Source organism: Ustilago hordei (assembly GCF_900519145.1).
Source record: "Ustilago hordei strain Uho2 genome assembly, contig: UHO2_contig_10, whole genome shotgun sequence".
Lineage (NCBI taxonomy): Eukaryota > Fungi > Basidiomycota > Ustilaginomycetes > Ustilaginales > Ustilaginaceae > Ustilago > Ustilago hordei.
In genome coordinates, this window is record NW_024545254.1 from 436431 (window position 1) to 462237 (window position 25807).

Genomic DNA, 25807 nt, shown 5'->3' on the forward strand with positions numbered 1-25807 from the left:
TGGTGGGGGGGAGGGTGTGTGTTACTTGAGCTTCAAAGTGTGTGTGTAACAGCGTGGGCACTGGATGAAAAGAAACTCCTCAATTGGCCCGTGCGAGCGAGGATCGAAATCAGAACGGCCAAACCTCCACAACTGGGCTAGCTGTGTTAGATCTCAGAAACACACACAACCAGGCATTGCAGTGAGGCATTGCAGCAGTGCCGATCACAAATCTCACTTTCCCAGCCTCACTCACACGGCCGTACAGATGAGGGTCAGTCGGACGATAGACAATCAGTGTTAGATTGCGGATCAGCGAGATCCACCGTGTCACGTGCAACATGAATTCTACACGTGACTCAGATCCGCCGGAATGAACAGACAGAATGAACGGTCTGAGCGCGAGCAGACGAGTCTGCCTCTCTCTCTCTCTCTTCCAACACCAATCGCATAGATCAGCCCTTAGCCATCTACTAGGACGATATCAGCCTTACTGTTCATGTCGTTTTTTGGCTTTGACGTCTCCCTCCCCGGTGACAAGCGTGCCGGAGGAGGAGCAGGCGCAGGCGCAGGCGCAGGCGCAGGCGCAGGCGGCAGCAATCGCAATCGCAATCGCAATCGCAATCGCAGCGCCGATTACTCTTCGCAAAACGCATTCGACCCTACTTTCGACAACGAAGAATCCCTCGATGCCAAGATCAAAGCTCTCGCCGCTGGGGCTCAGGAAGATGTAGAGATCTACACTTGGGGCCAGGAAGGTTACGATGGTCTCGGAGACAAGCTCGATGAATCGGGTGATGATTTGAACCAAGATACTTTTGGCGATGTTGATGTGGGCAAGGACTTTGATTTTGGTCATCGCGCTTCTGCTCAGCAACAGCAGCAGTACTCTCAGCAGCATGCGCCCAAGAGCAAGTTCGACCCGTCTAACAAGTTCGCTGCCAGTCTCGATGATTTCCTTGTCGATCCTGTTCCTCGGTTTGGTGCTGGTCGTGGTGCTCAGCAGCAGCAGCAAGCTCCTCGTACTCAGCCAAAGACACTCGAGCAAGTGGAAGCAGAGATGCTTGCTATGCGTGGTAAGCAGCAACAACAGCCTCACGGTCCTCCTCCTACCGACCACAAGCCCATGACAGTTGAAGAGGTCGAAGCTGAACTTCGTGCTCGACCTACAGCTGGTCCTGGCGCTGCTCCTCCCGGTCAGCAACCCATGGGTCCACCTCCGCCCACCATGGCTGCCATCCTTCAATCTCAACAGCGCACCGACTCCCGTGATGGCCAGCAACAGCAGCAATTCCCTTCTTCCGGCCCTCTCCCCGCCGGCATCCCATCCATGCCTCCTCCACCATCCGGTCCCATCCCTCCCCCTCTCCCTCCCAACGCTGACCCTGCCGCCATCCAAGCAGCCCAACAAGCCGCCAACGTCGCCCACTTGGCCCGCATGCGTTCTCTCCTCGAAGCCATGCCCCCTCTCGTCCAACAATCCGTCCTCTCCCTCCCCCCTCCCATGCAATTCGATTCTCTCGAATCCGTCGCCGCCAACTTCCCCACCCTTCTCGACCCCTCCTCCCGCGATCGTGCCCCTTCCGCCGAACAAGACGCGGTCCGATTCATGATGGAAAAAGCTCAACACCAGATGGCCGAATTCGAACGTGTCGAAGCTAAACGCAAACGCAGGATGGAGAAAATCAACTCGATGGCCAAATACAACGGCCTTATGAGTGGAAGCGACAAAGATTTCATCACTAGGATTCAGATTTCGCAGTTGATCACTGCCGATCCATATGCGGATGATTTCTATGCGCATATCTACTTTGCGCTTCGTGGTGGTCCGAGGAGACCGGGCTTGGCTCCTCTCCCTCCCCCCACCGCCGCCGCCGCCGCCGCCGCTGCTGCTGCTTCTGCTGCTGCTGGTGGTGGTGGTGGTGCGGGAAACGGAAGTGGTAAAGGTGGAAAAGGGAAACAGAAGTTGAACAAGCAACAAAACGCAATGCTTCGTATGCAACAGCAAGTCGAACGAATCGTACAGAGCCGTAAGGAGAGGATGGAGAAGAGCGCTAGTGGTGCTGCGTTGGAAGGTGCTTTGGGAAGAGTTAGTCTCAGTTCAACAAAGAATCCGAGACAGATGTTGCAGATTTCCGCGGATGCTGCCAAAGCGAACAAGGAGAAGAATGGAAGTGGTGCGAGTACTCCGGATGCAGGACATGCAAGGGATGCGGTTAGACAGGCGTTGGAGGGAGCTAGTTTGGGTGGAAACGGTAATGCGGATCTTCGACGCGATCCTCTTACTAAGCACGAGGTGTTGCGTATTCTGGAGAAGCTGTACGATTTGGTCTTGCAACTGGAACAATTGAGGAGGAACACGCCACCTGCACCCCCCGCAGAGGTCGATCCGCAAGACGAAACCGCATCAGCCGCAAAAGAAGCTTACGACTTGCATCAGCTCGAACAAGCTTCGATCACCTCGACACTTTGGACCGAGTGGAGGGTGCTGGAGCCTTTGGAAATTTCCGACCCTCACCCTTTCGTTTCGCTACTCTCCTCTGCTAAGGGTAAACGACTTCTTCCTCGCGCACTTCGACACTTATCTTCCGAACAGACCCTCACCGCTCTAACCATGGTTGTTGCAAGTTTCGAATCTCTGGATGTCGTCCGCGATGGACCTCTACTCGACGACCTTTCCGACGACTCAAGCAAGATCGAACGTCGTCGAGATGCCGAACGACAATCGGAAACATTTGCAACGACGATCGTGCCCTCTATGATGCAAATGGCATCCACCGCTCCCATGCGTATCGTTTCGGGCATGCTAGCCCTGTTTGTGGAACGCAACGATCCCGTTCGAGTCAGTCAAACGCGCCCTGGAGTTGCGTTCCTGACCATCTTCCTTTCCCGTGCTGAAACTCTAAAACAAACGGGAGAAGTGGCCGCAGAGGAACTGGAACAGTTCCAACAGATCTTCGCGCTGCTCTTCTCCCGACTTACTGCCCAGGGGAAACTTACTACGCTTTTCACAAGTACGAGAAGCAAACTGACACTTCCATTCGGTGTTGCTTACTACATGGGTAGCGGGTTGGGCCAACAAGTAAGTGCGCAGACGGTTGGTGGCAAATATAGGAATGTCGATTTGGAAGATGAGCCTTGCTGGAACCTTATGGCTGCACTTGCGGTGAGTTCTACGATGGAACAGCAACAGGTTTTGGTGCAAGAGTTGAGGGATAAGATTTTGGAAAATGTAATCAGCGCCAAGCAGTCGCAGAAGCGTAGTGGTGCAATGGCATCAGCTCCAGGTGGCGTAGCCGAGCAAGTGGATATTAGGATCAGAAATGTCAATCTCTTGTTGCATGCTCTTAATTTGGATGCTGCCCAGATCAGCGTTTGACTTTTCCTCCCCGGACTATCAGCAGGAGCAAGGGAGCAAGGGAGCAAGGGAGCAAGGGAGCAAGGGAGCAAGGGAGCAAGGGAGCAAGGGAGCAAGGGAGCAAGGGAGCAAGGGAGCAAGGGAGCAAGGGAGGAGGTGGTTAGGAACTGTTCACATATCAAATCGCACAGCTCACTTGCCCGAGCATGTGTTTTCTGTCTTTCATCTCTTTAGTTGAAATCAAACTCGTTAATGCTCGTTGACTTGAACGCTTTAGTTGAAGTAGATAAAGCTACACAAAGCGTAGAGACAGTGAAGGTAGTGCTTACGGCCGAGTAAAAGGCCTGAGCATCTTAGCACGGACCACATGTGTCACAACCTACTCAAGACAAATGCTTTGTTATGTTCCGCAGTCAATGCGGCTCTCTGCCGCTCTTCTTTTGTATATATATAGACTCCTCGCTCTCTCGCTCTCTCTCTCTTACTATCATCATCAAAAAAACGCCTCAACTCCAACTACTGACAAATGACTCCAACTGATTAAGAGTCTGATACTCAATGCAATGCCGCCATCGACAAGAGCTGGACAGACGGGAAGGGGTGATGATGATCAAGCAACCACAAGCAATGGACAGGAGGAAGGATGGCTCATGCAGGTAGTCAGGATCCTCCAGCTGGCAAACCCAGCACTAACGGCCGAGGAAGCAATCATGCGAGCTATGGGCCTCATCAGCATTAGCAACCAGACCCCGCGCAGGGAGACCGAGAAGATCCCCAAGGAGGTGTCAAGCGCCATTGCGCACATCAAAAAGCTCAGCGACAGCAACTGGCACACTTGGGAACCTACCTTCATTGACTGCCTCCAAAGAGTACATAATGCGAAGGAGATACTGTATGGCACGGTGGCGCCTGGAAACAAGGAATACGACGAAGACTTGGATAAAGCCCTCGTGGGTCTCATCCACGCCTGCTGCGACAACAGTCCAGACAGCCGTATCGACACCTACACCATCAGGGGAGCGGATGAAGAAGTCCAGCTCGGCAGCACACTCTATGCCAAACTCAAGAAGGCACTAACACTGAATGACGCTGTAAAGCGAGCAGGACTGCAGGATCGTATTCACACAGTGCGCTTGCACAATCGAGACATTGTCAGGCTAGGCAAGGAACTCGATTCGATCTGGAACGACGCGGCACGCCTGGGAAAGCGTTTCGATGAGGACCTCAAGAAATCAACTCTCTATCGCTGCACAGCCCAAGATTGGTTCTATGCCAACGCCATCGATGCACTGAAGATGGCCAGACCAGACTGTAAGTATGATGAAGCCTACCACACACTCGCCAAGAAACAGCAGGATGGTGAGGTCACTGGCCGTATTAGAGGAGCAGCAAGGGTTGCCACAAGCATGGAACAGGGGAGCACCAACCAGGCGGAGCAAGGACCCAGGGGCAGGTGCGATCCTCGCAACCCCTCGGCCCCCCCAAAGTGCTATGCTTGTGGAGGACCTAATCACATTGCTCGGAACTGCACGAACACCAACAATAACCCCGCACCGAGTAGGGACGGACCCACCACCAATCCAGCACAAGAAGCGAGTCGGTAGGAACTCGGGTGCACCCTCCTAGTGATCGGCAGGGATGAGCAACCAACATCGGACACCTGGATCGTCGATTCGGGTGCAACGCACCACATGGTGAATGATGAAAGAATGCTGCTCACCTCGACGCGCAAGGACGGTCAGATCTGTATGGCTGGAAATGAAAGGCTTCAAGTGAAGGCCATAGGAGACGCCTCCCTTCGGGTTGGCGATGTAACCATTCAGCTATTGGATGTGCTCTACGTGCCGAAACTTAATTCTAATTTATTATCAGTACAAGGCTTGATCGAGAATGGTGCACGGGTAACTTTCGATGAGTTTGGAACCATCATTAAGCAAAATGATGGCACACAAATACAATACAAGAGGAACAGAAGAAAAGGGCGGTTCGAAGTACAGGGAAAGGCACTAGCCCTGGAGTTGGAAGAGACACTCAACGACATCCCAGAGGGCAACCAGAACACAGGAAAACTAGATAATGCCCCAGAGGGCAATAAGGACACGAAGCATCAAGACAGCTACCTATGGCATGAGAGGTTCGGACACCCAGGACGAGACAAAATGAGACAAATCCAGGCTCATTACCTAGGTACCGACGAGGAAATGGAACATGAGTCGAAGCACTGTAACGTGTGCAGCCAAGGAAAACAGACTTGAGCACGGATGGGCCAATCAGAGTCAGAAAGAATGGAGGCACCATTAGAGCTGGTACACGTAGACCTGATGACAGATTTCAAAGGACATGCCAACTACCACTATGCACTAGTTGCTGTGGACAACTTCTCCTCTCTGATCTATGTGGAACCACTCTGCACAAAGAGTGCCGCACTCACGGCGCTGAGGAGGTGGATAGCCAGGATGGAACGGGCAACAGACAGGAAACTCAAAACACTCCGCAGCGACAATGGAGGAGAATGGTGCAGCATAGCAGCCGAAGACTGGCAAACTCAAGAGGGTTTCAAGTGGCAAAAGAGCATCCCGGGGATCAGCGTCCAAAATGGACGGGTGGAGAGAGCAATCAGGTTGGTCCAAGAAAAGATGCGCTTGATGCTGATTGGTCGAGCTTGCCCCAGAGAGTTGTGGCCGTATGCAATCACAGCAGCAGCACATGTGATGAACCTTATCCCATCAGCCACCAAAACCATCCCCCACGAGGCCTTTTATGGAACCACTGCACACAAGCTGGCCCAGCAGCTGCGAGTCTTCGGATGCTTGGCATGGGTTCATGTTCAACAGAAGGACCAGCAAGGCAAGTATGGGGCTAGAGCAAAGCCAGCCATCATGATTGGGTATGACGACGAACACAAAGCATGGAAGTTTTGCAACCCGGACCAGCTGTCATGGGCCTGGATGCTCAAGAAGCAGGAGGGTCATGGATTCATATGGAAGGAGCACAGGTATCGAAGATCTAGTCGAGATCAGTAGAGAGCAGGGTCGTAGTGCAGTCTCCATGGAGACCATGGACTCCTATGGACTCATATGCAAAGGAGGGCCAAGCACAGCCACGAGGAGGACCAAGCTCAAGGAGCAGGCACAGCCACGAAGAGGACCAAGCTCAAGGAGTATGCAGATGGTTACCACTCAGGGGCTCGAGAGACAAGAGCCAAAGGAACTGTCACTGATCAAAGGAGAAGGAGCAGTGTCAAAGGAGTCGACACCAGGTCATGAGGAGGAGGAGCAGTGTCGAAGGAGTCGACACAACTCAAGAGGCACAGGGGTGCCAAGCAGGAGAGGCCCCTGAGCAGTACTCGATGAAGAAGGTACTCTCTGGAGAGAGAGCAGGAGCAGCATCGCTGGCGATGCTGAGAAGAGGTATATAACCATGCTTTCTCATCATCAATAGGTCAAGTGGATCCTCATCCACTCTACTCACCATAACTAGTTATCACTTCAGCATAAGTATATATTAGTTTCAGTCAGCATAGCAGCAATCCATCAAAGGTTGCTCCTCATCGTAGTGTGTGTGTTGTATCACCACTACCTGACGTCCGAAGGCGCCCATAGCAGGTTAGCGGTCCGGATATAGATAGAACCGAAGGCAGTAGTCCACTGCGGTCCGGGGATCACTTCAAGCATCAAGTCAACACACTGGACACTCGTGTTGACGCCACCAACCTTATCACCAACACCATCAACCTCATTATCATCGACATCACCAATCTCATCACCAATACCATCAACCTCATCATCATCAACACTCACACCAGACCTTGGTGTCATCATAACGTTGATATTGATCGTGCCGAGCTACCCCTGAACGGAGTGTCCACAGAGGTCAGCCGAAACCTACGATAGTATATCCAACGAACGCCACCTGCTGTCACTGCGCAACTTGATAGTCACCGAGTATCTCGACAGACCGACCTGGGTTTCAGGCGCGAGACCCCTGACACCAGCCTGCGTCAATTCAATGGAGCAACTCAGCAACGTTCCATGAGGACAAAGGATGGAGTGATCGCCAACAAGAGGCAGTCAGGCCCGTGGTGACTGTGGAGGTCGAGGAGGAGGGTGTCATGCCAGCCATAGTGGAGGAGGAGACCAAATCAGAGGCCGCAGTGGAGGATCTCCTACCAGCCGTAGACAGCACAGTAGGCGCCGCCAACACAGCAATACTGAACCTGGACCCAACGCTTGGGGAAGCAATGAACGGTGAGGACGCCCAGCTCTGGAAGGAGGCAATATGAAAGGAGCTAGAAGGACTCGAGGCAATGGGAACTTGGGAGGTGGTGCACCAACCGCCAGGAGTACCACTTGTGGACTCTAAGGTTGTGCTTCGGCTGAAGCTTGACGCTGATGGTGTACCTGTTAAGCACAAGGCGCAACTGGTTGCAAGGGGCTTCACACAGAGAGAGGGGATCGACTACCAAGAAACCTTCTCTCCAGTAGCACCCCTCGGAGCGATCAGAGCCATCTTAGCACTAGCAGTGCAGAACAACTGGGAGGTACATGCTCTGGACATCACTATGGCTTACTTGAACTCCACGTTAAAGGAAGCAATCTACATGAAGCCACCAGAAGGATCAGGAGTAGCACCTGGCAAGGTGTACAAGGTAGTCAAGGGTCTATATGGCCTAAAGCAGTCTGGGCGAGAATGGAATCAGGAGTTTGACAGGTCTTTGCGACGCATGGGATTCTTCCAGGTAGAGTGTGCTCCCTGCATCTACACCAAGGGACAGGGTGAAGATATGGCCATTGTGGTCATCTACGTCGATGATACATTAGTCATAGCACCACGGCTGGAAATGGTCCTAAAGGTTAAGAAGCAGATTGGTCAGAGATGGAAGATGGAAGATAGCGGTGAGGTCTCTCACTTCCTGGGCATCAAAATCAGTCGAGACTGTGCGATGCGCACCATGACGATTGGTCAGTCAGGGTACATTGACCAAGTGCTGGCAAAGCACCTGGACTAACATACGAAGCCGACCATGGTTCCAATGCAGAGCATACCAGAGGGAACCCTTGTCGCAAGTGCAGCACAACAGAAGGAGTATCCGGTGATTGTTGGCAAGCTGCTCTGGGTTGCCAACAGCACCCGGCCCAACCTTAGCCTTACCGTGGGTGTTCTCGCTAGGCACATGCATGAACCATCACAGGAGCATTATCAGGCAGCACAAAGGGTCTTATGCTACCTCGAAAGCACAAGGCAGGTTGGATTGGTTTATAGGGCAAGTGAGTCGCAAGAGCCACTGGTCGCGCACAGCGATGCAAACTGGGCGAGCGATGCCACCATACAGAGAAGGAGTACATCGGGGTCAGTGGCATTAGTGTACGGGAATCCAGTAGCCTGGAAGTCAGCGACACAAAAATGCATGTCATTGTCCGCTGTCGAGGCAGAGTTCATTGCAGCCACAGAAGCAACACATGAGGTGCTCTTCCTCAAGCAGCTGCTATGCTCAATTGGCATTGCCACAGGCACACCGATGGTCTACTCGGACAACACTGGTTGCATACAGGTTAGTAAGGACCCAGCACAGCACTGGAAGCTTAAGCACATTGACACCAAGTATCACTTCGTCCGTAACAACGTCCAAGAGGGAAGGGTGCAGATCAAGTATGTAGACACCACAAGAAACTTGGCAGACATACTCACAAAGCCCATTGGGAGACAGGCAATGCAGCAAGCAAGATCTGGGCTACACCTGCAAATACCGGCAGCAGTGTACGAAACGGGGTCCCCAAGCTATGCGACAGTGTTGAAGAACGGAGGTCACACCTTGAAACAACAGCATAATGAACAGGGTACATATACTGTTGAGGGGGGGAGTTGAAGTAGATAAAGCTACACAAAGCATAGAGACAGTGAAGGTAGTGCTTATGGCTGAGTAAAAGGCCTGAGCATCTTAGCACGGACCACATGTGTCACAACCTACTCAAGACAAATGCTTTGTTATGTTCCGCAGTCAATGCGGCTCTCTGCTGCTCTTCTTTTGTATATATATAGACTCCTCGCTCTCTCGCTCTCTCTCTCTTACTATCATCATCAAAAAAACGCCTCAACTCCAACTACTGACAAATGACTCCAACTGCTTTAACGTATATGGTTGCAGGCTGTCTTTCCAACGACAAGAAGCTTGTTGACATTTCTAAAACAGATGCCATGAGTCTTGTATAATTCTCAGCATCTTCTTTATACATGGGTAACCTGCATGATACCATTCGAAAGCCCCTATTGGAAATGTAAATATGATCTATACAACCCAACCACGTTCAACTATCACTGTTCCATCAGCGGTTAAAGATGCAAGGGCCAAAATAGTCTCTGTTCGTTCGACTGCCATTGTTCAGATTGAAGTTGATACTCCTCCCATTGTGAACGTTGGAGTAGAGGACCTAGAGTTTGGAGGGTAGCATGTGTTGTTCCGAACTCGGCTTGCGTTACTACTGAGACACTGTTCATTATCTCGGGAGATTTTGTGAGTGGGTGGATGGCTATGGAACGTACTAAGAGTGCATGTGCTTTATGGACGAGTTGCCATCTGTTATGACTTTCGATAGCAGAAGTAGGCTCGAGTGAAGCAAGTTGCGAAGGTGTGTATTTGCATTTGATTCGCTTCCAAACTACGTCGCAGTCTGTGTGCGCCTGGTTGGAGTTAAGAGCTGAGTTGCGGATAGAGTGTGTTGCTTCATCGCTTGAGGAGCAAGTGTTGGTGGAGTTAGCTGACGCTTCGACTTCAGAGCTAGCTAAAGCACAACGAGTGTCTGTGTTGAGAGTGATAGCTTCTTGGCTCGGCTCCAATCGAGCTTTCTTGCGTGGCCCATGTTGCTCTTCATCAGGCAAGCCATAATGCAGGAGAAAAGCAAGCTTTGTATTCCTATCCTCGACCTGCATTACACCAGGCTTTCCTTTTCCCTCGACCGGCTTCCTCCTCCCTTCTCCCTTATCACGATACATGGTTTCAGCTTGCAACCTCTCCACCTCCTGATCGTAGTATCCTTGACAATCAACATGGCTAACGACGAGATTCTCGGGCACTTTTCCCGCATATGGCGATTTCCCTTGTTCCGCTGTCTCCAATGTTGGTTGTGCTGGTCTTAATAGCGAAGATGGTGTCTGGTCTCTCTTTCTCTTGATCCCTTTCTCCATCTCTACTGTAGTTAGATCGAGACTTGCTCCTCCATGCGGCAAACGCAAACCCGAACCCGCAGAAGCAAAGAGGCAAGAAGAGGAGCCCTGCATCTTGCCCATCGCTTCGCCGTCCTGAACGCAGATCAGCTCGCGCTGAGCAGCTCGTTGACGAGCCTTGAGAAAGTTGTCTACGTTCTCAGCTTGGCGTTCGAGTCGAACCTTTGCGCGCCTGATTGCGTTGCGTCTTTTTGTGCGGTTGGTGCCCAAGCCGGGCGGGACTAGGTTCTGCTCTTGCTGTGAGCTGTGTGTGTTGGCATGGAAACCGTTTCGATCTGTTACAGTGTGATGCTCAGACGGAGCTGAGTGGGACGAGTGGATTGAATCCGATCCTGTATCGCTGCTTGAGGAAGAGGTGCTGCTGGAGCAAGAGTCCGAGTCGGAGCTAGAAGCAGAGCTGGAGTTGGAGCTGCTGGAAGAAGAGCAAGAGCCAGAGCCAGAGCCAGAGCCAGAGCAAGAGCAAGAAGAAGACGGTTCTGAGCGAGCTCTCTTCCTGGAAGGTCCCGGGAGAGCGTTTCGTATTGGTGGTTGAAGTTGCATTTGTTTGCGTCTCGTTTCGAAAGCTGCTAATGCTGCTGCTGCTCCTCCTCCTCCTCCTCCAACGCCGCTTGGTGGAGGCATTGGTATTGCTGACATTGTTGGAAACGATGGTAGAACTTTCGCAAGCTTAGATGGCCCCAGGCAAGAAGAATTGGGCATCCGAGGCAAATCATCAACCTGTCCCAGCCTCGCCTTGGTCACTACCTCTTCATCCTCTTGAGCAATACTCTGCATCCCAACACCAAGTATAGCTGCAATACGCTTAGCTTCTAGCACTGCTTCCCTTTCTTCTGCATCTAGCCCTTCCCCCTCCTCCTCCTCTTCCTCCTCCTCCTCCTCCTCCTCCTCTTCCTCCTCCTCCTCCTCCTCTTCCTCCTCCTCTGCTTCGCCACCCTGATCAGCATGATCTCCTCCCTCACAAACCCTTCTAATCGACTGAGGATTGAGATGAACGTCAACCAAATCACCATCCCTCAAAAGCTCCGGATCATCAAATGGCACCTCGAAAGTATCCATCATAAATACCAACTGCTCGTTCCGCCACCGCTCCATTCCCGCACCCTCACCACCTCTGGATTTCAAATGAGAGTATACAGAGCGCTGCAGCTTCTGGAAAGCATGGGAACCATCATCGTAATTGAACGGCGCAAGGAAATGCAGTTCGGGAAGCGGGGATTTGGTGACGATTCGAAGACGGATCTTGCGGGATAGAGAAGGATCTGACATTCTTGCTTTATTTTTTCTCCTCTGATACTGGGTGGTGTTGGGAAAGGAGGTGATGTGTGGTGCAAGTGCAAGTGCAATGGGATGGTGGTGGTAGGTTTGGAAGGGAGTTGGATTGCACCCTGAACTACTTTCTTCCATTTGGAGGGGGGGGGGAGGGTTGCCGAAAGGGTACAGCACAGCGCGATGGCGACGGGAAAAGGTCTATTGACAGACTTTGATGGAAGAGATCTTGTTCGTTAACGACGACCACCTTGAACCGGGCACCTTGCACATCGCTTTCCTCTTCCATACCCTTGGCAACGTCTCCTCTCTACATCAGCTGCCGAAGTACAACCCGACCCCAGCGGTAGCACAATCCATCACCGCCGTCGTCCGCAAATATGCAACCCAACACCTCCACCCTCCCCTCCTCCTCTTCAACCGCATCCCCATCTCCGGAATGGCTGAAATCAATAGACGCTGTCTACACGCTCTTCGAAGACCCCGTTGTCTCGAAAAAGTTCCCATCACTATCGACCAAAGTAGCTGCTGCCGTTCGGCTCTGTGAAATCGTAATCAGCCAAGTAGGTCAACAACACTGTGCGCTCTCATTTAACGGTGGCAAAGATTGCACTGTTCTAGTCCACATTCTCTCCTCCGTTCTGCGTCGACTCAACTGTTCCGCATCATCTGCATCATCAGATTCCTCTTGTTTGTTGCCTTCGATACCTTCGCTTTACATAGCTTGTCCTTCTCCCTTTAGGACAGTGGAAAAGTTTATTGCATTCTGTACGTCGCCAGTACATGGCTATAATTTGAACCTTGTTTCTGTCCAAGGCGATATGAAACAAGCTATACGTACCTATCTCGATGGTGGAGGATCACAGTGCCTCGGTTTACAAACACAAACAAATGACAGACTCCAGAAGCCAAGAGACATCAGAGCTATCTTCGTAGGAACAAGAAGAGACGATCCACATGGTCCACAACTATCTGCTCGTTCATGGACAGATAAGGACTGGCCGAAAATTGAACGTATCCATCCGATCCTCGATTGGACGTATTCAGATGTATGGCAATTCCTCCGTTGTCCTCATTTAGGCACTGCTCAAGAAACTTACTCGGGCTCAGGTGTAACAAGGGAGCAGTTGGCGAAAGAATACGGTGTAGCTGGAGGTGCAAGCCAAGGTGTACCTTATTGTTTGTTATACGATCAAGGATACACCTCACTGGGAAGTACATTCAACACCTTACCCAATCCCCAACTAAGAATCGAAACGGAGCAAGGAGAGCAAGAGGTAGAGGTGGCTGATGGAACAGCCAGAGGCAGATGGAAACCTGCCTACATGCTCAAAGATGCAACTCTCGAACGTGCAGGACGTGTCGAGAATGTACAACACGCCAAGCCATCAGAAACATAGACACTGCAATGCAACCAAGTAAAGATGATCCCATCAACAAGACGACATATGATTGACCGCAACTGAGAGGCAAGAAGCGCGGTTTAGAGCCTATCTTGGCTTTCATTGCCAACACGTCGAGCTAGATCCCAGTAGCCTTGCATACCAGCATGACCTAGAAGCTCACGTGCCTTTTCGTCGGTAGGGGCTGAGACAGCTCGAAAGCCTCTTGCTTGCCAAACTCTCTCCCGGATGGGGCCTTCAAAGATGAGTTGGCAAAAGTTGCTACTCCAATCGATCTTCTCTTGGCTTGTGGATAGGCTTCTAAACCCTGCCTGTGCGCCGCCTAATGGAGTATTGTTCGAATTGCGGCCATCTTGCCCACCAGCACCCTTAGCCTCATCCCCCGCATCCTCGTCCCCTGAGCCATCCTTGAGAGGCTCACCAGGATCGCTCCAATCAATCCTAACACACATCAACCTTTTATACGCCTTGATCGCCTTGCCGCTGCCCTCCACCACGACAACCGCCATATCCCTTGCAAAAACACAAACGCCTGTCATGCCATGATCCTGAGCGTTCCTGCTGACCTTAAACTTGTGTCTCCCCGAAACCAAATGCTTGATCTTAAACACGGCGCAATAGAGTCCCTTTTGTTGTTCTTTCTCCTTGCTTCTCTCTATCTTTTCTCTCCGTTCTTCGTCGGTTAGTTTCTTTTCTGCATTCTGTCGTTCGTGCGCTTCTTTACGCGCTGCTATCTCCCTCCTCACCCGCGCTTCGACTTTGGTTGGATCGGACACGGCTTCGGAAGTCAAGACCCGCATAAGGTTAGATAGCTTAACCTTAGGCGGGTCTTGCGGAACGAGACCCATTTTGATTCGATCTCGTTTGTCAGACTGTTCTGCAGCTCGACGTTGACGTCGTAGTTTACGCTGTTCTTTTTTGGTTAGGATGAGTCCTTTTGGTTTCACCTCGAATTTGTCCGATGGTGCTGCGATGGGGATTGGATGCTGAACGTAGTGATCGATCGGAGAACCTTTGCCCCAGAGTAGCATCCCATTCCCTTCTACTTTGGCATCCTCCAGCATATCCTCGATACTTTTTTCAATGGGAATAGGAGAATAGGAGCGAGAAGCAACAAGATTTACATCCCACCATTCAATATCTGGTGGTTGACCACGCAGCAACCGCTTCTCGTCTCCTGCTTCGATGCCTTCTGCAGCAGCAGCCTTACGAGCAGATTCTTCAATTCGACGTTTGATCTCTTTGAGTTGTTGTTCGTGCCGGAGCTCTTCTGCTTCTCGAATGTGTCGGCCTGGTTTGTGGAATTGGAATGCTTTGTGGAGGGAGCGTTGTTTGGGTGCCGAGGTGGAAGCGGTCCTGGAGAGTTCAGAGGCTGCTTGACGTGAGGCTTGGAGGTAAGGGTTCAGTTCCGGGGCGATCCAACGGGATTTGACATAGGATGAGGAGGTGCTGCTGCTGCTGGATGCGGCGGTGGAAGTGGAGGGGGCGGCAAGCGAATTAGATAAAAGCAGGGGATGGATTGCTGTTGGTGCCTTGGACAAGGAGGCTGAGGGTGTTGTTGCAGTGGAGGTGGAAGTTGCAGTGGAGGTGGAAGCAGACTTGTTTCTGGCTTGTAAAGCAGCCATTTGAGCCTGAACTTTTGCACGAGCTGCTTCTAGTTGTGCTTGGATACTAGTTGCTCCTGCTCCTGATCCAGATCCAGATCCAGATCCAGCTACCGATCTTGCTGTAGCACTACTTGCTTGTCCTACTGTCGGAGCGCCATTACTATCCGCGTTCACGGGAACAAAATCCCTCCGCGCTGCTGGTCTGGCCGGCATGGATGACGACAGAGCCGGTGCAGCCGCGGCGTTGCTGTTCTGCATCGCACTCATCAACGCCTGAGCTCTTGCTTTAGCTACCGCCACCTGAGCTTGGATACTCTTATCTCCTCCTGATCCTGCATTCTGTGCTACTGGTGGAGGAGCGATAGCAGCCCGATGTATCGCAGTCGGGCGGGATTCAAAACGAGGCTTTTTCGGTGGTGTGCCGCCAGTAGGGGCGTTGTTGCAAGATGGATCCTCATCATCGTCTTCAAAGACGTTGCGGATGCGTCGTTTCGACGGCATACTTTCAGCCAGACTTGAGCTCGAGGCGAAAGAGAGGGAAAGAGGAATGAGTAGATGAGGTGAGAAGTTATGATGGTACGAATCTCAAAAAGCGGAACTGAGCATCTCTTCTAATATATTTTCGGAATTCGGACAGGGTCTGCTGCACGTGACATGGCGTGCGCATCTCAGCTGGTTCACACGCGTCGCAAGCCACGCAATTGTTTTCCCACCTTCCCGAACCTCGCTGATCCGCAATCTAACATTGCTTCTCTATCGTCCGACAGATTCATCTGTACGGCCGTGTGAGTCAGGCTGGGATTGGCCTCGACACCAACACTCACTGACTTGGTACGAACTTGCCCATGTGGATGCTTTCGAAGCTTCTCAACCCAAACTGCTCGAACCTTGAACCTGGCCCAAATCGTGAGACCACGGAGATCGCAGAGGGCAACATTCACGACTACAGAGATCAAGACAGATAGATTGGAGAGCAAGCAAGTTTTGGTTGCCAGTAAGTGTCATCTCCTTTGATCCTAGCTATGGCTCGCCTAGTTAGGCTGGCTAACGTCATTCATAATCGCTAATCGACTCTTCCCCAACGGAGTAGCGGCGCCACTATGATAATCCAACGACACCTGGCACCATCTGTCCTGCAACCAGGTCACACTCCAAGTGCCTTCCACGGCTGCCCAAATACTATAGCTCTCGTGCAAAATGCCACTGACCGTTTTTGTCTCCAACACCTTGGGCTTTGCATGTCTATCCACCGGCTCAGTCCTCTGATACGTAAAACTAAACGGCGGAATGCCTTTCAAACTGAAAATGATCTCTGCCTGGTTCCCTTGCCTTAGATCCTGCACAAAATGATTGCCCTCTGAAATTCGGACTGTGGGAAGATCGTGGATGGTTTTCACCATGTCTTGGGAGAAACGAGGGTTGATATCTCGTCGACACTGGTTTTGTTGATGAGCGACGGATTTGATGGTGAGAATGCCAGCTTTTTCGGCAACGCGGGAGAATTGCGCTTTTGAAACGGCGGCTTGCGCTGTTTTGCCGTTGAAATCGTATGAGACTGTCCAGGGGGGACTGCCTTGAAGGGAAAACTCGACCAGCTCGCCAATGCAGTAGTCTTGGCGGGTGGAAACAGCAGAAATGTCGGCAGTTTCAGCAACTTGCACTATCAGCGCTCTCTCCTCTTGTCCGGGACGTTTGCTTTCCTGGATGCGGGCGGATTGACAGTTGTGAGCATCCGTCACCTGGACAACTCGGATAGAATAAAGACCTTTGGTGTGGAATGCGAATTCGTCGTGGGATAGGTCGAGCTTGTATGAGTTGGATTTGATGCCGCTTCGTGTGAATCGATATGTGCCGGTACCTGAAGCAGCAGCAGAGGAGCTCGAAGTGGAGACTACCTCAAAGGTGACCGTGAACGGCGCTTGACCTTGCAGTTTGAGCACAGGTAGGCTTTCAAGTCGATCAAGCCCATCACCGACACAGAGGGAAGGTGGGTTGCGTTTGGATGCTGTGCTTGCAAACGCAGCGCTGGGAAGTGGGAAAACCATCTGCTCGAGCCTGCTTGGTGATTCAGTCGTAAACTCCTGCAGGCGGGAGGGAGGATAGACAGCATCACCAACAGTATTGAGGATGTACGTGTGCCAGCCAGGCAAAGCGGTCGAGAGTTCGAGGTTGGTCGTGTTGAGAGCCGAGGTGAAAGCTGTCTTTCTTCGTTTACCGTGCAGAGCGACTTGGTGGGCTGCAGATGCAAGTGCAGCAGAAGCTTCGGGTTCGCTGCTTGCACTCCACGACGGTGCCATGTGTTCGTACTCCACATCCACTGGGAAGTGACCGGACATGACAATGTCCACCGAATCAGGTTGACCGCGACACACGGGTGCACGCACAAGGCTGCCATTTCGAGCAAGCATACCAGCATCGTTTGCGAACTGAACGTGAGGCTGAGGACGAACGCTGACCCTGTAGTCTTGCTGCCCCTCCAGCACGATACCAGGACAGTAGTTGTCTCGGATCCGTTGGATCTTGTACAGACCTGCATGCTCGGCCATGAGTTCAGCATCGACATTATTGAGCGATGCAGTGAGATGCACTTCCTCTGCCGACTCGTGCGCTTTGTACGAGTAGTCAACATTCCAAGGGCCCTGTCCACTAAGACGAAGGGGAAGACGAGCTGCTTTTCCGGAAAGCACCTCAACATGACGATCCTTATCCGCTTTGATGGGCAAGAATCCGACACTCGGCTGAACCCGTCGGACCTCGACATTGAGATCACGAGTAGCTAGCGATTTCTCGCAACCTCTAGCATCGCGGATCTTGACCAGACTGACTGTCACCAATCCACCCGAAGCAGCAACGGATTTGGGAATATCGATCTTGAGCTTGTGCGGAGACTCGGTGATACCTTGAACGACCTTGGTTTCCACTCGATCGCCGGCACGGACCGCATAGGTGAGATCCCATGGCCCGGCACCACTCAACCTGACATCCGCCTCAGCCTGCTTGCCACTACAGCTCTGCATCACCGCTCGATCATCATGAACTCGAATCGGGGCTGTGAACTCAGCACTGGACAATGGGTGGAAGACCTGGGTGAACGAGGGTCCATCAAGTGGAATGTTGCGGTAGTTGCTATCGTGAAGCTCGACAAACTTGTACGTGACCGCACCATCGACGTCCGGTCGGAAATCGAGTTGGTCACGAGTCTGATCGAAAATGGTTCTCGTCTTTCGTTCGGTATGACGACCTTGTTTGGTGACTTGGTACTGGAGCTGGAAGGGTGGGGTGCCTGTGAGGACGGACATGGCTTTGAGGCCGACAGGACCGGCACATCGGTCTTGGATGCTGCTGAAGTTGATCTGAGCCGTGGGGGGAGGTACATCGACAACCTCGCATGTCCAAGGCGATCCCACTTGGCCACTACAGTAGGGCCCGGAAATGTCGTCAATGCGATAGGTACCTGGCTTTTCGATGGTCAGAGGCACTTTGGAGCTGTGAGCAGGCAGAGTGAGCTGCATCGTCGATGCGGAAGCGACATGACGTGCCCAGAGACCCTTTCCAGCAGCGCTGTTGTCAGGCTGGAAAGAGAGGCTGACATTCCAATCACCAACCTGTTCGGCGTCCAGGGGAGACTGTATGGTGAGATCGATGCCCTTGACATTTCGCAACAGTGGAAGAGGGTGACCAGGTCGACACTGTCTTGGGTCAAAAGCGACAGTCCGGCGCGGGTGAACAACAACCGACTGCTGGTAGGTAGCGGTATGTTGGCTCTCGCCCTTGACCTTCTTGCGTGCCTTTTGCGCAAGGGAAAGACGAGCAAAAGGGTCTGCATGAAGAGCAACCTTGTTACCACAGGCGTCAGTAACGCTCTCAAGGACATAGGTGTAGTTGCCAGGCTGTTCGAGATCGACGCTGCTGAGTGGCATGTCGACGTCGACTGACTTGGCCCATGAGAAGTCTTCAGAGCCTGCGTCGTTGCGACGAGAAGCAGCACGTGTACGCTCACGTGCAAGTGCCAGTCGTTCTGCTGGTGAGAGCAGCGCTTCTGCTTCAGGCAGGAGGAGGGGCGAAGTGTGGTGAGGCGGTGAGATGCGAGAAATCTTAAGAAGTTTGTCTTCTTGTCGTGATGAGTGCCTGTGTCGACTTGTAGAGCCGAGGGGAGATAGGGGCTCGTAGACGCGGCGATACTCGAGCTGGAGAGGTGCGACACCACTGACTTGAGCGGCAAAGTCGGCTCGATCACGGGGACACTTGTGTTGCAGTTGAGGTGGGTCCATCAAGCGGGCTGCAGTGGATGCTGCAGCGATGAGCCGTGCCGAAGGGCACTGGACGACAAGCGCTTCCGAGGTGGAGATGCGAGCATCGTTGTGAGAGTTGTCAAGAACACGCTCCAGGCGGATGCGGCCCGGCTGGGTGATGGGAAGATGCCACAAGAGCTGCTGAGCGTTGGGATTGGATTGGATGCCTTTCGACTTTGGCGTATCGAGGCCGGCTGTACGTTTGCCCAGGGATTGAGCTCGACGTTGAGCGCGGATACGGACACGCTCTGCGTACGAGACACGAGGAAGCAAGGAAGTTGGATCGTCGAGAGCGTCCTCGTCATCAAGAAGAACGTTCTGGCGACTGCGCGCCTTTGTCGAAGGTGTGCTTGCGGCAACAGAGATGGCACTGAGCTCATCTGATTCGCGATCGGCACTCGATGGGCCAAAGGGGATCAGATTGTCGACGCTGACGTTGAAATAGCTGGATTGACCTGAAGCAAAGTCGGTGATCGAGTACTGAAGCAGATCAGGCTGTGCATTGCTGAAGAGCACAGGAAGCGTGACTTGCGGAGTGTCTCGACCGACGCAATAGCATGCACTTGATGGCAAGAGCTTCGCTGTGCTATGCGGAAGGATGTGAATAGTGTGCTGGCCGAGGATATGGCTCTTTGGCTGGATGAGATCACGGATGCGAACCTGTCCTTCGTTGATGGAGAGCTGTCGGCTTAGCGGGTCAGGAAAGAGAGCTGCTGTGGGTAAGCTGAGGCCAAACATGGATGTTAAGACATGAAGGACGCTGAGCAAGCCATTGAGGATCAAGATGAGCGGGTTGACAGAAGCGTCGCCAAGAAGAGTTGCGTCGACGAAAGAAAGAGTAGCAAAGATGGCGAGGTAGTGGACGTAGGTGAGGCCAACTTTTTTGGCTGGCTGTAACACTGCCTTTTGTGCATCGTTGCTGGATGCTGTTGTTGGTTTAGAAGCAAGACGCGGATCGAGCAATGGGATGCCGAGACGTGAAAGGATGAAGAGGAGGGAAAAGTTGATCAAGACTGCTGTTGATAATGAGACTGATGCTGAGTTGCTTTGCAGTGATATTGTTGATGCTATCGCTGATGGTGATGATGATGATGATGATGATGAGAATAGGATCTTGGTATACTTCCAAGCCTGGACGAGGCTAGCGATGCTGACAGCGTAGAAGCGTTGAGAGGGCGCATCGATCGTGGAGAAGGAGATCAATGGCTGGACAGTATTGGGTGGAGCTGGCTGAGCCAGAGCAAGAGGCTTCTCCTCGTCCGGCATGCTGTTCCACTTGTACGGAGCGTGCGTCAGAGGTTGCTCTGGTTGTGAGCTCAAGCGATCATGGAAAGTGGAGGGCGCGTGACAGGCACCTTGACTTGTGTTGAGCGAGTTGGCTTCCTGACAGCGCGTCGGAGAGGAGAAGGATGGCCTACTAGCTGCTGCCGCCTTTTGGCCTGACCGAAGCGATTGTCACGGGAGTCTAGGTTGATGATGAGTGAGTAGCGGAAGAAAGAGACAAGTGACAACAAGTAGCTCCACCTCGAGACATTTCTGATGTTCTTCTTTTTCAAGGTCTCTTCCGACTTCCGAACTTTTGTTTTTCAAGAAAAAAGGAAAAAAAGAAGAAAAAGAAAAAGAAAAAGAAAAAAAGGACAAGAAAAGGACGAGAAAATTAGAGCCAGCAATCTTGACAGACCTTGCGCACGGCAAAGAAGGAATTTTGTGGGATCGAGTTGTCAAGGCTTTGTCAGCAGACTTGTCGGAGCCGAGAATGAGAGAGAAAGAAGCGAAAATCGTGTGATTATACAGAAAATGACTGCAACTTTTTCGGCGGATGGACCCTGATTTTTAGAGAACGCGCAACCGATTGCCGGCTAAAAACACTATATTGCTGAAAATGACAATCCAACGAGGCAGTGAAGAATGATGCAGAGCCGATCTGATCAAAGATCAGATAGGGCCGATTCACTTGAATTACCAATCCAATGGAAGATTAAGCCAAGTCAATCTAAGGAGAGATTGGGTGCAACACTGTCCCACTTGTTGTCATGACAGATCATGAGATAGTAGTAATCCCACACTAGGCAAGTGCCACTCACATGTATATATACTTCACAGAGAGCACTAGGCTCTCACCATGTTCACTAGTCAATTGAGTATATTTGTTTCTGTCTTTTAGCAGCAGTGACATCATACTTAGACTATCCCCAATCACCAGTATTGGGACCCAAACAACTTCAACTTTCATCAGGTTATGAGCCCAATAAGCTGATATACTATCATCACACTATCAGTAACATCAACAAGAGGTTTTGCCACCAATATGTCAGATCTGAACTATTCAAACTATGAAGACTTTGTCAAAGCCATACAGAATCTTCTGCCATGATTGCCAAAGATCCTCCAAAACCAGTTCAATTGGGAAATCACAAATGCTACCTATGGCACTCCTACCACCCCAAAAGATGGCCTACTACTGAGGTTTGCCATGGAAGAAGGTACCAGGGAGCAAATCATCTCACCTCTATCCATCCTGATTGAGTGTACCAGTAACCTCTATCAAGCAATGCACAGCCTTGGTCCATTTGCTAGTGTAATCGAACTCAGTAGAGGGATGTGAGCTAGAGTGATTCTCTTCCTAGCCAACAAAGGTTGGGATGCCAATCATATACTTGACCTCAAAATCAAAGGTGCAGTCAAGGTCATCCAAAATGCTGAGCAATTTGATCACCCAGTTAAGAGTGAAGCACCAATGTTAGCTAGAGGCGACACTCCCGCTCTAGGCTTAGATGTGATCAACCATCACCTCGCTGGTCATGAAGCTATGCTGGGACCTACACCAGAGCTCAGCACACTCACAAACCATCACCTCAAGGTACTTACAGGCCTCAATGACAGAATGAAGTGGGACAAATGAGACCTTCTCAACCCAAGGGCAGTCTCCGTGCATGTTTGGCAATGCAAAATATTCACCTTGCTGTTGGTCGTTCCTTTTGCACGAAATGTTCTCGACCAAAAAGTGGTGACCTTTGAAGACACTGATTCTATGCTTAGCTCGATCATCATGCATAGCTTTTCAAACAAGTTGCACACAGAGTATTTTGCCAAGCATGGTGATCAACTGATACTGATCGCTGTAAATCTATTCGAATGGGCACTAAACAAGTGTAAGGCATACTCTGCTGCTAAGGAGTACGAGCTCCACGGGATCACCTATGGGTTATGCTGGGACCAGATTGGAAGTCATGCCTATGATTTCCTAACCAAATGGGAGGCTCACGTATCCGAACTTCATATGTACCTGCAGGAACCTTGGATGCCAAACAATCACTACAGGACACTCAAGCATGCCTTACCTTCAGACAAGAATGTGCTATTTAACTCAGTGTTTATATTGCATGAAAAACTAAATGGAAAGGATCAAACAGCCGAAAGTGTAGCTGATGTCCTAAGTCAGTGCTATGAGCTCACCACCAAGAGTGTGCCTGTGCATCTGTCCCCTATGGCTGAGGTGTCTGAACTTACTGCATTGCAAGCAGCCACTTTGATTAACTGCTGGGCTTGCAGGAACCTTGGGCACATGGCCAACCGATGCCCAGACACTGAAGCCCACACATGATGGAAGCAAGGAAAGATCAAGGCAACACCCAAAGGCCATGCAAATGCCTGCATTGTGTTACCCATAGAAGGTAACCAGGACAACTAGGATGCAGTGCTGGTTTTAGCTTTCTTTACCAAGGTTAAACCAGCACTGATTGACTTACCTCCCCAGTTCATTCCCTTTGTATTCAATTCAGGAGCATCCTGCATTATGGTCAACTCTTCTCAACATGGGAAAGGTTGGAAGGATGTGGAGAACTCCATCAGCATTACCACTGCTGATGGAGGACAACTGATTGCCACCAAGATGGGTGGCACAGTCAGCCTCCTGAGCTTCAGTCCTCAGAAGCAACAATGGGAATGAATGATCTACAAAGACTGTTTGCTTGTACCTGGCCTTGTGACAAACCTTATTGGCACGAAATCGGTGACACATGCACAAGGAAAAGTGACTTTTGAGAAAGAAGTCATAACAGTACAGGATAAGGATGGACATGCAGTTGGTGTGTCAACAAGTGGAGACGGTTACCCCACTGTTGCCATGATGATATGGGATGACAGCATGCCAGAGCCTGCTGTTTCCCTCACTTTCACATCCAGGATGGTGAATGCAACCCACTCCTATGGAACATGTAATAAAGCAAACCTCTGGCACCAGCAATTGGGCCATGCCAGTCATGACGCCATCATGCGGACACGTACAGTGTGTCAGGGGTCTCGCGCCTGAAACCCAGGTCGGTCTGTCGAGATACTCGGTGACTATCAAACTGTGTGACAGCTATTGTCTTGGTATCTGTCTTGATGAGCTAGTCATTTGGCAACTATCAAGTTGCGCAGTGACAGTGGGTGGCATTCGTTGTATATACTATCATAGGTTTTGGCTGACCTCTGTGGACACTCCGTTCAGGGGTAGCTCGGCACAATCAATATCAATGCATAGGTTATGTTGACACCAGGGTCTGGTGTGAGTGTTGATGATGATGAGGTTGATGGTGTTGGTAATAAGGTTGGTGAATGTCGATGATAATGAGGTTGGTGGTGTTGGTGGTGTCAACATGAGTGTCCAGTGTGTTGACTGATGCTTGAGGTGATCCCCAGACCACAGTGGACTACTGCCTTCGGTTCTATCTATATCCAGACCGCTAACCTGCTATGGGGTGCCTTCAGACATCAGGTAGTGGTGATACAACACACACACTACGATGAGGAGCAACCTTGATAGATTGCTGCTATGCTGACTGAAAACTAATGAGTACTTATGTTTCTAAAGTATTAACTAGTTGTATGGTGAGTAGAGTGGATGAGGATCCACTCGACCTTTGATGATGAGAAAGCATGGTTATATACCTCTTCACAGCATCGCCAGCGATGCTGCTCCTGCTCTCTCTCCAGAGAGTACCTTCTTCATCGAGTACTGTTCAGGGGGCCTCTCCTGCTTGCTTGGCACCCCTGTGCCTCTTGAGCTGTGTCGACTCCTTCGACACTGCTCCTCCTCCTTGCTGTCCTGCTTGCTTGGCACCCTTGTGCCTCCTGAGTGGTGTCGACTCCTTCGACACTGCTCCTCCTCCTCCGGACCTGGTGTTGACTCCTTCGACTCTTGTCTCTCGAGCCCCTGAGTGGTAACCTTCTGCATGCTCCTTGAGCTTGGTCCTCCTCGTGGCTGTGCCTGGCCCTCCTCGCATATGGCTCGATCCTCCTTTGCATGTGAGTCCATAGGAGTCCATGGTCTCCATGGAGACTGCACTATGACCATGCTCTCTAATGGTATTGACTAGATCTTCGATACTTGTGCTCCTTCCATATGAACCAGTGACCCTCCTGCTTCTTGAGCATTCAGGCCCATGACACAGTGACCCTTTCACATGATATCCCATTGAACGCTGCCACCGAGCCTGAAACACCATGTGACATATGCATGCATAGCAAAGCAACAGCAAAGAACACTGCTCACCCCAGGCAATTAGGGACACCACTTGAGTTAGTTTCAATGGACATAATGGGCCCACTTCATGGCAATGCGAAATTTGTATACATACTCATTATACATGATGCATTTTCAGGCATGATCTGGGTATGGGGTCTAACAAGCAAGAAGGAGGCATCTCAAGAAGCTGCATGGTGGCTATCGGAGATGCACATTGCCACACATAAGGAACCATCAGAGGTGATCATTGACCAAGGAATCAAGGAGGTCTGGGTTGATCAAGGCAAGCTATGGTCAAAGGTCTTCTGAGACCTCTGCTCATCAATGGGTGTGAAGATAACAGCTTCACCCACCCAACATCATACTGACAATGCCTTCGCTGAACAGGCCATCCAGACTGTTCAGAAGATCATGCATAGCCTACTGTATGACTCCGGAATGGATGTGTGCTGGTGGCCCCATGCAATTGCACAGGTGGTGTTCATTCACAACAGACTCATGGGCAGTACTCATGGTAATGTGACTCCATATGAGCTCTTCTATACAGAATGCCCGGAATTACGTCACATATGGTGTTTCGGTTGCATGGCATATGTCATACTCAGAGGGAGCACTCACTTGACATGGCTCTGAGATCATGCAGTTGTGAGTAAGCATCTCTGCCCATGTGCTCTCCAGGGGAGGTATTTGGGTTTCTCTGATGCACCTCACACAATCAAAGGCCATAAGGTTTGGCTACCCAAGCTTGACCATGTCGTTGTTACCAGGGACATCTGTTTCTCAGAACTGGAACCATCAGACACAGCCATCTCTCCCCTACACACACCTGTCATCGTCAGGGATCACAATCTCCTTTGATCTTACACCTGGCTCCCTCCCAATCCCACAACAAATGAGACAGATTCAGATGATGTCGTCCCTTCTTCACTAGAGCCATACTCTCGTCAATGACACTTGGTGACTCATGCAGAACTGGAAAGCCCAAGCTTTGATCATGAGTGGGACTGCATGATGACGGCCATTGAAGAGGCTGGGGAGATCATCATCGATCTTGATGCCATTGCTGCCAATCTGAGAGCAGACCTGGATGCAATGATGTCCAAAGGGGGGAACCATTTGCTGGACCTCACAAGCACTCTGAATAGCGAGCCCCTGCTCAAGACCCCTCACAG

The 25807-nt window shown here is 51.2% G+C and overlaps 5 protein-coding genes across 5 annotated transcripts; 2 read left to right on the forward strand and 3 right to left on the reverse strand.

Moving 5' to 3' along the window:
• Positions 1-478: 478 nt before the first annotated feature.
• Positions 479-3358, forward strand: UHO2_04736 (uncharacterized protein; the record flags this gene model as incomplete). Its single annotated transcript, XM_041554552.1, has 1 exon — positions 479-3358. One exon carries the CDS (start codon positions 479-481, stop codon positions 3356-3358), a length of 2880 nt encoding a protein of 959 aa, XP_041410486.1.
• Positions 3359-9667: 6309 nt separating this feature from the next.
• Positions 9668-11962, reverse strand: UHO2_04737 (uncharacterized protein; the record flags this gene model as incomplete). The annotated part of the gene is made up of 1 exon (XM_041554553.1): positions 9668-11962. One exon carries the CDS (start codon positions 11960-11962, stop codon positions 9668-9670), a length of 2295 nt encoding a protein of 764 aa, XP_041410487.1.
• Positions 11963-12204: 242 nt separating this feature from the next.
• UHO2_04738 (related to FAD1 ### flavin adenine dinucleotide synthetase) lies at positions 12205-13224 on the forward strand (the record flags this gene model as incomplete). Its single annotated transcript, XM_041554554.1, has 1 exon — positions 12205-13224. The coding sequence occupies one exon, from the start codon at positions 12205-12207 to the stop codon at positions 13222-13224; it is 1020 nt and encodes a 339-aa protein (XP_041410488.1).
• An 83-nt stretch (positions 13225-13307) lies between these two features.
• Positions 13308-15335, reverse strand: UHO2_04739 (uncharacterized protein; the record flags this gene model as incomplete). The annotated part of the gene is made up of 1 exon (XM_041554555.1): positions 13308-15335. One exon carries the CDS (start codon positions 15333-15335, stop codon positions 13308-13310), a length of 2028 nt encoding a protein of 675 aa, XP_041410489.1.
• A 530-nt stretch (positions 15336-15865) lies between these two features.
• Positions 15866-20392, reverse strand: UHO2_04740 (putative Nuclear pore membrane protein; the record flags this gene model as incomplete). The annotated part of the gene is made up of 1 exon (XM_041554556.1): positions 15866-20392. The coding sequence occupies one exon, from the start codon at positions 20390-20392 to the stop codon at positions 15866-15868; it is 4527 nt and encodes a 1508-aa protein (XP_041410490.1).
• Between the last annotated feature and the right edge of the window lie 5415 nt (positions 20393-25807).